We start from the raw sequence: 15,789 nt of genomic DNA on the forward strand, positions 1-15,789 counted from the left end.
CCAGGGTAGATGGGAGCCCCCACAGACATACCGCTAGGTAAGAAAGGGCCCCTACCCTGTTAGAGCCCATGGAACCTTCTTGTGTTTATGCTTCAGGAGATTGTGACTGTAGATCCTTCCTATGGGTTTCTGTCGAATCTGGTGAATTTCTACTCCTTCTGACATGAAGAGATCCCATTTCCATCTGATCTTTAAAGGAGTCATTACCTTTGTTGAGTCACTTGAAATGATGTCAAGAATATGCTTTGGGGTGAAGAGTAAAATCACTGGCAGGATAGGACCAAGGGAGAATCCTCGCTAAAATAAAGCTGTAACCATCTTCATAATGTGCCATGTATATTCAGGTGTGTGTACTTAAATTCCTGAACCTGTGTATTTAAGAATCGAAAACCAAACGCTTGCTTGTTTTAACCTTTGCTGACATTTGCTAAGGGATAGAGTTCATCATGATACAAGAGTTCAGAAGTCTATCACTTGGAGCTAGAGAAATCTGTATGATTCCTGCAGTGAGCTCTCAGGAAAAAGTGGGCCATATTCCTACTGACAGAGTTCACCCTTCAGAGCTGGGTGGAATCAATCTTAAAAGACTTTAGCATTTGTTTATAGAGGAGGCTGATTCATTTTTGCTTTAACATTTCCCCCACATGAGTCAGGGGCCAGCCTCCCATTCTAATACCTCCGGGGAAACTTACTTTCTTTACTAAGACTTCTCATCTGCACATCTGGGGAACACTGGGGGACACTAGGCTTGGTCTAGTCCTACACAAGGGACTTCAGTGTAGGAGGCTCTCACCTCTCTGACTGCTTCTATGAGTAATCATGAACTCTGTCGCTTCCTCCATTGCTTGTTATTATTCCTTGAGCAATTCTACCTGAGCCCTCTTCTTTTCTCAATCCATTCCTTCTCCTGAATGTATATCCCTGGCCAACCTTTCTGTTGAGTTCCAGACCCACTTATGTCACATTTCCACCGGAAATCTGTCAGTAGTACCTCGTATTCAGTATATCCCCCCGACTCACTTTTCTTCCTCAGTCAATGGCAATGATTCTGCCAAGCTAGAAACCTAGGAATCATTATAGATTCCTACCTCACTCCATCCTCATTCTGTTCAGGAAGTTCTGTTTAATTCACCCATTTGTTCACCCAGTGAATAAGTTTTGAGCCCTAGGCATTGCATTAGGTATCAAATAGTGAGCAAAAGTAGACAAGGTCCCTGTTTCATAGAGCTCACAGTCTAGTTGGGGAAACAGACGAATGATGTTATGAAAGGAATGTGCAGAGTTATAAATGCTTAGTTGGGGAACCAGGAGGGCTTCTCTGAGGAAGTTTTAAAGAGGAGATTTAAAGAATGCCTCAGGAGTTAACCAGATCAAGGGCATGGGGTGGGGAGTTTAATTTCTAAGCAGAGGGCATAGTGTACGCACAAGTCTTGACTGAGGTGGAATGAGTGAGACTTTGAGAAAGGCCACTGTGGCTGAAGCATAATAAATTAGAGGAATAATGATGGGGGAGGAGATGGGGAGGTAGGCAGAGGCCCTATTATTCAGCATCTTATAAGGATTTGGGTCCTTGCTCTAGGAGGACAGAAAAGGGTAGGTGGGATTGGGCGATGACAAATTTACACATGAAAATCGCTCTGGCTGCAATGTGGAAGCACATCGGAAGGGCCTGAGTGGATGGGAAGGGAAGGTGATCCCACTGGGTTCCTTCTTGCCATCCTACAGCCACAATCGCCAGTCCGGACTTCAGCAGTCCTTGCTTTCCAGCAGAAGTCACCTCTGCCGTTGTCCCCTTACAACGCCGGGGACTGTATGAAGCTATCAGACTTACCTTTCAACTTCTCTCAACAGAAAAGAAAAGTAGTCATTCTTCCTTGTGCTCAAAATGAAGTTCAAACTCCTTAGTCGGCCCATAGGTCCCTTCAACCTGGCCCTTCTCTCCTCTGGTTGCCACATCCATCCCACTTGTCCTCAAGTACCCTATGTCTTACTTCATTGCAAGGGGGATTTAAGCCAGATAGCAGGCTGAGGGGAATGGCCCAGAGGAGTAGAAGTCCCCGAACCAAGGTGGAGGCTGAACCCGAGGTCCAACATATTGATCCCGCTGAGAGCACAGGAAACTGGCCCAAAGGAGGGTTTCGGGTAGTTGCCTTCAATCAGCGTCAGGCAATTGGCTATAAGAGTATCAAGGACCAATCCCTTGGGGACAAGGCATCTAGAGGCTTGGATACAAGCCCGGAGGTAAAGTTTCTGGGAGGTGGTGACCGACAGGAGCCTGAGCACTAGGAGATGGGAGCTTAAGAGCGGGATCCCAGGCACCGGAGAGCTGAGGTTCCAGGATAGCAAGGATACCAGAGAGCAAAGAATGGGCAGCACTCTGAGACTTGGGGTTAAAGGTTAAGGACAAAGGCTGACTTAAGAGGACTTGTTAAAAAGAACCACAGGAAAGCTCTGTAAAGAAAGCAAGCTTTTCACATATAGAAATGTTGGGGCCAGAACAAATCCTAGAGTGTCAGGGGCAAGGCTAGGGGTCAAGTCAAGGCTGGAGCTGGAAGAGCGGAGAGAAAGGAGCCAGGCAGCTCCTTCCATCAACCACACTAAGATCTTCGCAGCCGTAACCAGGCCTGAGGATATACACACAAGTCGAGGACATTGACGGTTACACCCATGGACCCCAGAGAACCATAATTGCTTGAGGGGGCCCATCCAACTTCAAGGTAAATGAAATCTCTACATTAGTATGGTTCTGAGGGTAGCTCTGTAACTCTAAGGAGGGTATCTGGAGACCATGACTGTGTGCAGTTCACACGGTAACCAGAAGACTATGACATACTTTAGAGGGTGATGAGGTCATAGAACACAAGCTTTAAAGTAAGTGAACCATGTGTGCCTCATTTATTTTTAAAAGAAACTTCTGAGAAGAGCTTAGAACAATTTTTCCCCCCCCCGAGTGCCATTTCCCAAAGGTACTCACAAAACAATAAGGTGTGACTGTAATGGCTGCACTGAGTTGTCTTTTGGACAGTGTTAGAAGGGACATTAAGAAGGTGGACCGAGAACTAAGGCAGTTGAGATGCATCGATGAATGCACGCGATGCCTCTGCGACTTGTACATGCACCCGTACTGCTGCTGTGACCTGCACCCCTACCCATACTGCCTGTGCTACTCGAAGCGAGCACGCTCCTGCGGCCTGTGCGACCTCTATCCGTGTTGCCTGTGTGACGTCAAGCTTTACTGCCTGCGACCATCTCTCAGAAGTTTGGAGAGGAAAGCCATTAGAGCCATAGAGGATGAAAAGAGAGAGCTTGCCAAGTAAAATAACTGTTTTAAGATTTTTTTATAGTCGGTGTATCAGCCTTCTGAGTTGAAACGGGGGAGGGGATGTAACTGTTGATACTCGGACAGAGATGGAAAGGGTTCCAGATAATAACCCTGGTGACTTAGCCAAGATTTAAGAAAAGAAGAGTAAATGGGTTCATGACGGGTATCGTAAGACTCTGAAAAGACAATGTAATGATGTCGATTGGTAAGGTTGTGTTGGTTTATAGGAGTGCCAACATGATAAATAATGTGGCTTTAATGAGGGAAAGAAATAGGAGGTGTCATTAAAAAGCTATTGGAAGCAGCAAACTACACATTTTTTCTGGTTATGAGTAAAGTGATTTGAGTATATTTGGGCTTACAGAAATGACTACAGGAGAAGCAATAACAATTGATCAAATCCTTAATGTTTGCCAGAGGCGTTAAGAGGGGGGGGGGGGGATTGAACAACAGAGGCGTTCCCTTGGTTTTGTGGGAGAACCATTCTCCCATTCCTCAGCCCCAGGCAGACTTCACGCCCATCTGGAAGTCTGTTACACCGGCGCCCTCTCCGGCAGTAGCAAAGGCTGTGCTCATGAACTACAGACCTGAGGGTCGCAGCTTTCAGAACAGAGTCGAGAGGGTTTTAATTGAATTGGGTAATTTTTAAAGCTACTTTTTACGGTTTTGTTTGATTATATTTCCTTTTATGGCCTGGAGAAAGTTTTCTAACTTTCCACTTTACGCCATCTCGTCTGGTACAATTGATGAAAACAATTGTTGAAAGCATTGCCCTCTGGTTAAATAAATTATGGTATGTCTATACATTGGGAAGCTAGGTAGATGTAAAGCAGACTAATGAAGTGTTTTATGTGTTGATGCATTAAAGGAAAAAGGCAAGAAAAACTACTTAATATGCTACTACTTTGAAAAAGATGGACACAAATGGAATGTAGATTTTTGGATTGAAATATACTTGACATATAACATTGTGTAAATTTAAAGCGTATAGTGTGTTTGACACATTTCTATATTGTAACGATTGCCATTGTAGTGATAATTAGCACCTTTATCGTGTTCCATAATTATCATTTCCTTTTAGTGGTTGGAATATTTACATTCTAGTCTCTCAGCAAGTTTGATGATTATAATACAACATTGTTGTCTATATTTACTGTACTGTGCATGAGATCTCTGAGACTTATTTACTACTCATTGCAAGTCTCTATGCTTAAAACAACATCCTTCCTGTCCCAATGATAGATTAATAGATTAGATAGGTACATAGGTAGGTGGATGGATGGATGGATGGATGGATGGACCGATGGAAAGATAGGGAGTCTGAGACAGAGACAGACACTTGAGAGCAGTGACTGGGATATTCCACAAGAAAGGACAACAGGGCAACTATTGTCCAAGTCATCAGTCACCAAAGATCAGGAACGGACCTCTCTCGATAATCTGGGCTGAGGCCATTGCCTTTAAACTCATCTACACTCAATTTGAAATAGTTTTTTTTTTTAAGATTTTATTTTAATGTTTATTTACTTTGAGAGAGAGAGAGAGAGAATGTGTGTGTGTGTGTGTGTGTGTGTGTGTGTGTGTGTGTGTGAGCAGGGGAGGGGCAGAGAGAGAGAGGGAGAGAGAGAAAACCCCAAGCAGGCTCCACACTGCCAGCGTAGAGCCCAACTCTGGGCTCGAACACACGAGCTGTGAGATCATGACCCGTGCTGAAATCAAGAGTTGGATGCTTAACTGACTGCCTTTGTCCCTCTGAATCCTTGAATACCCTTGATCCAAGTTCTTGCAACCTTTGTCTCCTGGCCGGCCCTTCTCTCCAGACTCGTCAGCTAAGAGAGCCCATCTGTTCTTCACCCTCTGGGTGCCCTCCACCAGCTGCAGGAGCCCTTATTTCTTGGCATGCAGTAGACAACTTCAAGCTACTTCTTGGCAGTGTGGTTTATATAAGAGCTAATGCTTCCTATAGCTTGTGGTACTTTTCCTGACAATATCTGGATTTTTGCTGATTTTTTTTTCCTGTGCCTGAGGCAGTATGTGAAGCTGATGATGTCTTTATAGTAATTCCCCGGCCTCTGAACTGATAACTCTGAGTCCATTCTGGAAATGACCTTGGTCTTGCCCTCTTGTGTCTCCTCCCAGCCACTTTCCTCCCATTCATAAACCTTTGAAACCCTCCAATGCTCTATTTCTGATAGTTTGACATTTCACTATCCAGAAAGCTTAGTGTCACCTGCAAACCTAAATATTCATTTCTCTGACCATGGATGAAAATGTTAAATCCTGATCCAGCCCCAATCCCAGAGGACTTCTACTATTAATACTTTTTCTTCCAGTAAAATACCTCTTTTCCCTTATCTCTCAGCTAGTTCACAATCCATGACTAAATAGATCCAGAAATATCATGTTGCTTCACTTTTTTAAACAATCTTTGCTATGAAGACTTGCCCAAGGCTTTGTGGGTTTAGAAGTCATGTTCGTATGGACTTCTATCCCTTTAAAGAATGCTAACGGGTTGGTTAGGTATGACACACCCTTTCGGATGCCAGGCTGTGTTGTCCTGAAGGTTCTTTGTCCAACAGGAAAGATTCCCTGGTCTGTAGTTGCCATGGCCCCATTGGAATTGTTTTTGTCTGAGAGTCAATCTGCTCGCTCTTTTAATAACTGGTTACAAGTCTCATTTCTCCTGTAAGTTTCCTGAGCATTCCCACGTGTATGTTATTTGATTGATGAGTGTATGTTGCACATGTGTGTTTCTAGACCAGGTATAGAAGGTCCAATCCATTTCCATTGTTTATCTCTTTGCTTCAAAAGACACCTTGGCAATATCTTCCTTAGTGTAAGTAATTCCATTTTTTCGTTAGCTTCTTTGGTATTCTCTTTTCCTCCCCAAACTACCCTTTGCACCGCAAGCACTAGCAATTCCCCTGACCCTTCCTTCCTCTTCTGGATTTAGAGGGACTGCGGTGACTGAATCTGGTTTCCTTTGTAAGAAGCCACGCCGCCAGCCTGTCTTAAATTTGCACCCGATTTGCTACCACATTTCGTGGGCTTCTCTTTCCTCTGTACCGAAGGGGCACAAACAAATGCATGCCAGCCCTTCCTCAGTGCAGCCCTTAGGGGTTGACCATCTAATGGATGGATGCCCCGACCCCCGGTGCTAGTTCTTGCAGACAAAGGCTGGATTTGCAGCGGGGCTGTAGGGGCGCATTGGGCTCAAGCTCACACCCTTTGCTACTTAGTGCCCGAAATTCAGCCTGAGACTGTGATTCCCTCCACTCACCCAACTATCTGTCATTGATCTGATTCTCATCGAGAAATTCCCTTGAAAATCTCCACACGAGGGGCACCATCTCCTGCAAACCTCAAAGACTGGCCCTCTTGTTTCTTTCCTTGTTAACCCCTTCACGTTCTAAGACTATGGTTTTCACTGACTCACTCTTATTTGGTGAGGCTGATAACTCTCAGCCCCCCCACCCCCCCACCCCGTGAGTGCTCTGTGGGCCTAGGAGCGCCTCCCCAGGTCTAAGCCCTCAGGGAGCGCTTTCTACCTCTTCATGCTCTGACCCACAGGCCAGGACACAGCGTTCTCTCCCTCGGAGTCCCTGCAGAGCGGGAAGCAAGGGTGGCCCCTTGTTCTCTCTCCCCTTTATTCCTTCATACCCACAGGTCTCAGAGCCCAGTCCAGTGGGATAGGGGTAGGAATGGCTGTCCCGCGAGGCCAAAAACCTATCATTTGGTTTGACCTTATTGTTTAATGACACAGGACTGGGGCTTGGTCACATAAAGCCTTAGGTTTCAGGGAACTCTGAGTAGGGCAGAGCCTGGGACAGCCTGATAAAGACACTTACCCTTTATTGAGTGAACATTATGTGCCGAATTTCATCTTCATCGGATCCTTGTAACATCTCGGCTGTCTTATGGATGATGAAGCAGACTCAGTGTTCTTGACCGCTAGGAGCCAGGAAAGCCAGATTTGCCTGAGTCTGGACTACCTGGTCAGTGGTTCTGAAAGAATGGGCTCGGGACCAGAGTCAGGTGGAACTCCTTAGAAATGTGAATTCTTGGCTCCTCCCTCGAGCCGCTGAGCTGGAAACCGGGGGTGGAAGGCAGCCACCTGTGTTCTCACAAGCACCGCCAGGGCCTCTGATGCACCTGTATTTGCTACTTTCCCCACCACGGAGTGACACTGTCCTTCAGGATTATCCAAAAGTCAGGAGAGAGACACGGCAGGAAAAGGGAAGAGAGAGAAGAAAGAAGACAAAGGCAAAGATGAGTCGGAAAGGAGGGATGGGGTCTGTGGCTCTTTGGAAGGGGTCTAAAATTAGGAGAAAAAGTAAAGTACTTCAAGGCCTACCTCCCTTTGCTCCTGGGTGGTGACAGGACTCTTTGACACCTTCATTTTCTTTAGTACCAGGCTGCACCTCGCTCATGTCTGTGTGAAGAGCTGACTATAGAGCTCATCACTGTTGTGGGCAGTGTGTGCACATTCAGGAGTTTGGGGAGACATCCAGGTGAACCGCAGCTTGCGTCAGGAGAAGACGCAGTATTCCCGCGTGGCTGATGCGGACGCCATCTGTCCACTGGCTTTCCCTCAGCCTCCCGGAGAGGATTCTGCCCTGCGCCGGGGGGGCTGATTTCCCTATGTTTACTGTGGCCCAGCTCCAGCCTCATGATCACAATTACAGGAGGCAACCCCCTCTGCCCAGGATACCACAGAGCCATGGAAAATCCCTTGTGGGGTAATAGGTGCATGGCCAGACAAGAGTCAGTTCAATCTGGGAAGCTCAATGAGGCTCCTGCGATTGCTCCAAAACCCACACATCCCCACAGATAAGCCCTGGCCAAGAAGCAAAAGGAAGGAGACGCCTAACTTGGCCAAGAATTTTTAGGCAATTCCCAAAGACCAATTAGTGAGACCCCTGGGCAGCTGCCGCAGGGGCAAAGGGGCCAGAGTGACCTGGCCAGAGGAAGAGGGGAGTCACAGCAACAACAACATGCAATTGCACTCCGAGACTTAAGATTGCTGACAGGAGGGGGCCCCTGGGTGGCTCAGTCGGTTAAGCGTCCGACTTCCGGTCGTGATCATGATCTCATGGTTTGTGGGTTTGAGCCCCGAGTCCGGCTCTGTGATGACAGCTAGCTCGGTGCCTGGAGGCTGCTTCAGATTCTGTATCTCCCTCTCTCTTTGACCCTCCCTGCTCGTGCTGTCTCTCTGTCTCTCAAAAATAAATAAAATCCTTTAGAAATTAAAAAAAAAAAGATTGCTAACAGGAGGAGAAGGATCTGGAAGCCTACTTTGGCTTGTAGAACTGGCTTCCAGATCATACCCCAACGGGAGCAGGAGGCCTTTGGCAGAATCAATGTGGCAGTAGTGAGGAGCCCCAGCCGCCTTCACGGAGGGGTTTGAGGTTTCTCATTCCACGCCCACACCATGGGAGGTTCTGGAGAGATCCAGGGACATCCATTCTGCTCTCTGTTTCACTCTTGCCTTTGGCTGTTCGGGCTTCTGGGTCCTGGCCCTCCAGAGAGGGCATGGGACATCTTTGTGAGCTCTTCTCTGTCCATCCAGGGGGAGCAGAGTGCGTTTTCTCCTGTTTTGTTTTTTTCACAGAGATTAAGATTTTTTTTAAAGTCCATTCTCTTCCTTTCTCCTTAGCATGGCCCGTGGGTACCGCGGCACACCCAGGGCATGAGAGACACCTGTGCCCTACACCCCCCAGGTTCCTTGGGGCAGGAGGTGGAAATGCAGCTCAGTGACTCTCCCAGTCTTCTGGGTGCCTTGCACGAGTCGTTTCTATTGGCCTCGGTATCTTCCAGGATGGCAGTCCATTTTGTAATTAGTCTCTAAGAGCCTTGCTTTGAAACCTTTGGTACAAGGGCTCACACGTGTTAAGCTAATCATATTAGCGCTCATCAATTGAAAAATACAGATTCAATGCAGGATGCATAGCGCGATTTCCTAAGAACACACACAAGGATCTACATGTGTTTGTAGAAATACATACACACAGAGAGGAAAATCTGACCCCAAAGTGTTAGCTGCTGTATAGGATTATGGGTATTTTACAAAATATTCCATTTTTTTGCTTCTCTGTATATTTCCCAAGTTCTCTACAATGAACTTATATAGCTTCTATAACAAACAGAAGGGTCTAAACAAAATTCAGCATTAAAAAAAAGAATTAAAAAGGTATCTCAAACCAATCATCCAATTGCAAAGCTCAAACTGGTCAAACTGGAAGAGGTTCTAGAAATCAGCTGCTCCAAAACTTTCCTTTGGAGGCCAAGTGATGCAAGATTTGCCAGGAGTGTCTCTTAGAACACAGATTTTTTTTTTTTTTAATGTTAAAAGATAAAAAGAAGACCATTTCAGAACATTCGGTTGTCTTTGGAAGGATAACCAAGTAGAAAGAAAACAGGCCCTAAGGAAGGCCAGGGCTCACCAGGCTACTGCCGGCTGCCCAACCTGTGTGCCCAGCATTACCATAAATCCTCCTCATTCATTAACTAATTTAAACCTCGCAGCAACCCTAGAAGTAGGTTACTATGAATGTCCCAATTTTACAGATGAGGAAACTGAGGCACAGAGAAGCTAAGTAGCTTATCCACATGGCAGAACCAAGTTTGAACCTAAATACTCTGGCTCCAGAGCCTGTCCCCTTAGGCACTTGGCGTTGCTACTTCTGGATACACCCTAAGTATTCAATTAGCACGAGCGGCTGCTGTTATTTTGTTAGTATGAAGGATTCACACAGGACTGTGGAGCAGCAACAAGGCAGCTCTAAAGGGACCCCGGGGACCTGTGTTTGCTGCACCAGGGGCTGTAGACAGTGGTATTTAACCACTAGCAATGTGGGGATGGGAGACAGGAGATAAAAAGCCTTCATTTGTAGCGTTTTCCAGTTTTCAGAGTGTAAATATCCCATCACGATTGATTTCAAGCTACCAACAGGAGGTCAGTGGGTAGGAGGTGGCCAGGGACAAACACAATCAGCGCTCGCAAGCTGGCGGGACCCCGATCCAGTTCGTGGTGCCTCCAAGCTGACCGTTCCGGCGGGTGCCAGCCATCCAGGGTTTGGAGCAGCCTCACAGCAGCGGGAAGAGGCAGGCCCTGGTGGGCAGGGCTGAACCCGGGTCACTTTTGCCTTGTCATTTGTTGATGGAATGTTCAGGCTGGGTCTGTGTGATGGCCCGGCAGTGGCTCCAATCTTGTGGGTAGCAGGGCTGGGCTCTGAGGCTGAGAGAGATCTTTATAATGATTTTAAATGGTATCCTATTAGTTGGGCCCCCTGAAAAAAGAACGCTTAAGAGTCTACATATAATAGTAGTAATAATAATGATCACAGTAATAATTAAGCCAAACTTCTAATGCATTAAGCACAGTGTTAAGCAAACCTCATCATTTCATCTAATCTCCCAAAAGCCCTATGGTGTAGGTACTGTTTTTATTTCCATTTTACAGATGAGGAGGCTGAGTCAGGTTTCCACGATTGATACAAGGAGGACCTGGGATTTAAATGCACGAGAAAGATCTGGAAGGCCAAGCAGCCACCTGTTGTTGACAGAGGTTTACCTGTGGGAGAATGTGATTTTCACGGGCAGATTCTCAGTTTTTACTTTATATGCTTCTAGAAAAGTTTGACTTTTCACAATGACTAGTGTTTCCTTTTGCTATCAAAAAAGAAAAGAGAGATACCCTCCCACAAAGGCGTGTCTGTAGTTCCCTGTCTTTAGACACGTAAGAATTGGAGGAAAAGAAACCTGGATTTGGAGAAGTCTGGGGTCAGCTTGCTCCATGCAGGCTCAAGACCAACCATCCAACAGAGAAGCATCAAGTGTAATGCATCTTAGTTTTTCCAATGGAATTCTAGAGATTGCTGAAGGCAAAGAAAGGAGTTGTTTTTAAAACAAGTTTGGTAATAAGACACTGAGGGTGTATAAATGGGGCTTAGGGGAGAAAGCTGTCAGATCACCCATGGGGGGCATTTTTCACCCTCTCATTTTAAAAAGAAAAAAAGAGAAAGAAAAAATAAGAGAACAGGCGCCTGGCTGGCTCCGGTGGGAGAGCATGTGACTCTTGATCTTCGGGTCTGAGTTCAAGCCCCAAGTGGGGCCTAGGGCTTACTTTAAAAAATAATAATAATAATGAAAAATAGAGATCAAAATATTGCTTCTCAAGCTGTGTCTGAGATCTGAGATTCTTCCTCCCGCCCTTTCCTCTTTCCAACTTCCAGACTGAGAAGAACCACCAATAGAATTCTGGCCTCCTCTTGCTGTAGCAGTAACATTTTAGGATCCGTAAACGTGTGCGGCTTTGAACCTGATCAGGTCAAAGTGCGGGTGAAGGACGGAAAGGTGTGCGTGTCGGCCGAGCGGGAGAACAGGTATGACTGCCTTGGGTCGAAAAAGTACAGCTACATGAACATCTGCAAGGAGTTCAGCCTGCCGCCCTGTGTGGACGAGAAGGACGTGACGTACTCCTACGGGCTCGGCAGCTGCGTCAAGATCGAGTCTCCCTGCTACCCCTGCACGTCTCCCTGCAACCCTTGCAGCCCCTGCAGCCCCTGCAACCCCTGCAGCCCCTGCAGCCCCTGCAGCCCCTGCAACCCCTGTGACCCTTGCAGCCCGTGCTACCCCTGCGGGAGCCGCTATTCCTGTAGGAAGATGATTTTGTAAAGCGTAGGAACCCATGACTTAGTGAAAGGCACGTACTCAGCCCGGCAGCTCTTCCAGTGTTTCTCGCCCCCCTGCCCGCAGCCCGGGTTAGGCAAGTCTGTAGGAAACTGAATACATAACTGCAAGCCACCGGCGCTGTGTGCGACTCTCTTGCTTCAGTCCCCTGCGGGAACCCTGCCGGGTGGGGGTGGGGCATGAGCGAGGAGTTGGGGAGGAGAGCCCTCCTCCTCCGCACCAGCTCCCGCCCAGTTCCGGGAAGAGGTGCTTTTTGGGTGGGCATCCCCACAAGGTTTTTCCAAACGATCCAGTGAAATGGCCTGGCCCCGAAACCAAACTGGTAAAGCAGACACCGAGACTCGAGACTCTTAGGTAGAAGGCAAGCACTGTTAAAGCCTCGGCAGCAGGGAGCAGCGCAGAGCGAGAAATGGGCTGGGAGCCTTACTGGGTCAAAGACCCAAGTGCAAACGCGCGGGACTGGGGAGAGGCACGTTCAAGGACTGAGGGCGGGGTGTCCATAGGCAGCTTTCGTTTCTCAACATACCTGATTCGGGAGAATGGGCAGCTCGGGCTCAGGATGGTTCGCAACCTCCTTGTGATTAATTTCAACTATCCGATTTTCTCAATCCCTGAAACTTCCTGTAGGCGCAGAAGTTCGATTCAAAGGTCATGAGTGGAAAAGTACAGCTTTCCCAAAATGCTAGCGTAGCACGGAATAACAGCCTAGTTCACCTGAACGTGGAGCCTCATGGACATGCCCCTGAGCCATCCATGATTGTCAAGACAGAAGGAAGTGTGAAGGAGGAAGGAGCCCTTGGGGGAGGGATCAGAATGAGACATGGGTGGGTTGCAGAGCGGACCTCTGCAGGGAACCCCAAACCCTCAGGTTTGCACAGTGAGTCAGTCATTCAATGGTCTCAGCTGTGAGTGGGTTAAACAGTGGTTCTCAGCCTTGGCTGCACATGGGAATCACTGGGGGAGCTTTGAAAATATGGATGCTGGAAGGAAGGAGGGAGGGAGGAATGGAGGAAGGAAGAAAAGAAAGAAAGAGAGAGAAGAAAAGAAGAGAGGGTGGGAGAAAGGAAGGAAAGAAAAGAAAGAAAGGAAAAGAAAGAAGAAAAGAAAATAGAGAGGGTGGGAGGAAGGAAGGAAAGAAAAGAAACAAAGGAAGAAAAGAAGAGAGAAAGAAAAGAAAGAAAAAAGAGGGAGGGAGGGAAAGAAAACAAGAAAGGAAGGAGGGAGGGAAGAAAGGAAGGAAAAGAAAAGAAAGAAAGAAGGAAAGAAAAAAGACAAAGTTTAAAAAGAAAAAGAAAAATGAGACCTTTCTTAAAAAAAAAAAAAAAAAAAAAACCTCAAAACCTGATGCTTGGGTATGGTCTCCAGAGACTGTAAAATAGTAGATTTAAGGCACAGCCTTAGCATCAAGACTTTTAAAAGCCTCCCCAGGGAATTGAACCATGCAGCTAAGGTTAAGAAACTCTGCATGGGATCTTAAAGCTCTCCCAGCCTTTTTTCTTTAAAAGCTTCCTTCAAGTTCAAGGTTAAAGAATATTGATGGTGATAGCAGACCTATTTTGCTTTCAATTGAGGGAGGTAATGGCCCTCTAATACAGGTGGTGAATGAAAAACATTGAACATCTCAAAAATGTATTACCCAGGAACGAGGTATAAATAAGTATGTTTGTGTGTACCAAATTGTAGAGTTATACTTACAAGTGTCTTGCCATGATTTGATTTATAAATATTCTTGTTTCAAAGTCACAAGTTTTTGAAAATGAGTTTGAAAAAATTTCACCCTGCGGAGTCCCTGGAATGCCCACATGGGTCTTAAACAAGCAGGAACCTCTGTCCCCTGGAAGGCTCCGTTCCAGGGTGCTCTTGGCAGTGTTCTTTCTTCAGTTCCTCACTTACCTACTCACCAGCCTGTTAGTCCAGCAATTCATTCATTCATCCAACCTGCCAGTCAGACTTTATGATTTTAAATGACCATACTGTGCTCTGCAGCAAGGATGGGAGAAGAAAACAGCTCTTTCACAAACACCTCAAATTAAATTCAAGGAGGGGTAGTATGGAGGGACTGGGGAAGAAGGGAATGCCAAACAACTGAATTTACAAGGGCTAGGAGCAGCCAGAGGGGCCTTCCAGGCCTTGGACATTTCCATGGAATGTGTTGTGGACATCACTGCCTCGCGGGGTACCTCAGGGAAGCCAGAGGCCGCCCCTCCGCCCACAGCCTGGCCTGCAGTGGGTTGGTAGCCCGAGTCTGCTCACCGTCCTCTCAGTGAAAGACTCAATATAAAGGCAAATGTTTATACGCTGAGCACCTGCTATGAGCAAAGCACAGTGCCTGTTGCTATCATCAACGAGCAGTACCTGTCCGGAAGCTTGTCAGAGCAGAGACAAGACTAGCACTGTGACCTAACTGTCAAGACACTTGGCAGTGTGGAATGAAGAACTAAGTGTACGGTGTAGATGTTAAGTGCTCTCCGTTCATGGAGAACGGGTGCGGGAGGGTGAGGCTTGCCAGAGGAGGCAGAGCTTGGGCTTGGGTCTTGTCCACATCTGGGAGGAAAGGCATAAAGCAGGGTTCATTCCATGAACTAACCAGGTTCTTGAGAATGAGGAAAAAGCAGATACGGGCGAGGAGAAAGAAGAAACATTTATTGTTCTCAAAATTGTCTTTCACTGGTCGGACGGGCTGCTGGGGCTTCAATAGCTCTGCTGTGGCCTTTGGTACTCACAACTCAGTGTCCAATGGAAACACCGTTCTTCATCCACCAAAGGGGGAGATGGAGTGGGCAGAGGTGAGAAATTGGCCCAGGGGGTAACTCAAAGTTGAAGGAGCCTCTGGACCACTTCACTGTCCAATATGTTATTGTGAATGGACACCCAAATTAATATACCACCTTCTAATACACGTGCTTGGCAAATACAGAACTAAGATTGGAGATGAAGATGGTTACATTTCTTTTTAGTGAACATAGAATACATTCTAGAGCCAGCGAGCTGTTTAATAGTACCCTACTTAAAAAGCTTCTCAGGGACAGGATTCAGGGGAATCCATACCCACTGGCTACCATGTATTGAGTGTTTTCTTTTAAAACTTGTGTAGGAAAGTACTGTATAAAATGACACTAAAGATCTGCAGTTGACTGTTCTTCAGTCATTGTGAAGTAATTTTAATTACAAATTGTTCATGTCCCCAGAGCTAATGGAGTAAACTCCCCCAGAGAGACACACATGACCCCGCACAGCTGGAATAACTTCTGCCCTTAGCAGAATGGGAACCACCAAACATTGGAGTATCTAGAATCCCCAACTTCTCTTCCCTACACAAAAATTCCTTCTGTTTCTGTCTCTGTCTCTCTCTGTTTCTCTTTCTCTGTCTCCCTCTCTCCCATATAAAGCTATGAATGTCACAGATTGGAAAAGGTTGGGACACTCCGATTTAGCCTTCTGGCTGAGGACATTATGCTGAACGTGAAAGTAAAAGTGATACCGAAGCCGGAAGAAACTGTGGGTTTGTAAAAAAAAAGTAAGGGAGGGAGGGTCTTGCTGGGTGGCCTGGATGAACTCAAGCGAAGTTTGTAGGGTCATTGGCATGTATCATAGCAGCATTCTCAACAGACTCTTGGATGAGTCGCATGATTTGAGATCATGGGTACAAGATGAACTCAGAAGTTGCCCTCAGGGACCAGTTGCTTTCCATGCTGACTCAGAAGCACTTCTTTCCAGTCTGGAGCTGTACAGCAAGTATTGGGGGCTGTTTCTAAAATTATAAAACAAAAACTAAA

At 46.6% G+C, this 15,789-nt stretch overlaps 1 protein-coding gene and 1 non-coding gene across 2 annotated transcripts; both read left to right on the top strand.

Annotated features, from left to right (window-relative positions):
- The first annotated feature begins 2,858 nt into the window (after positions 1–2,858).
- ODF1 (outer dense fiber of sperm tails 1) lies at positions 2,859–12,131 on the top strand. The gene is made up of 2 exons (XM_039233832.1): positions 2,859–3,313; positions 11,557–12,131. The coding sequence occupies exons 1-2, from the start codon at positions 2,997–2,999 to the stop codon at positions 11,996–11,998; spliced, it is 759 nt and encodes a 252-aa protein (XP_039089763.1). The 5' UTR covers positions 2,859–2,996; the 3' UTR covers positions 11,999–12,131.
- Positions 11,018–11,148, top strand: LOC120232883. Its single transcript, XR_005528669.1, has one exon. It is a non-coding gene; the product is annotated as a small nucleolar RNA SNORA38 (small nucleolar RNA).
- Positions 12,132–15,789: the final 3,658 nt, after the last annotated feature.

The sequence above is a fragment of the Hyaena hyaena genome, unplaced genomic scaffold (genome assembly GCF_003009895.1).
Source record: "Hyaena hyaena isolate Hyena2069 unplaced genomic scaffold, ASM300989v1 scaffold_79, whole genome shotgun sequence".
Lineage (NCBI taxonomy): Eukaryota > Metazoa > Chordata > Mammalia > Carnivora > Hyaenidae > Hyaena > Hyaena hyaena.

Coding starts and splice junctions, on each gene's coding strand:
- ODF1 (XM_039233832.1), top strand. CDS start 2,997: ATGGCTGCACTGAGTTGTCTTTTGGACAGTGTTAGAAGGGACATTAAG. Junction 3,314..11,556: donor GAAAAGAGAGAGCTTGCCAA/GTAAAATAACTG, acceptor TCCAACTTCCAG/ACTGAGAAGAACCACCAATA.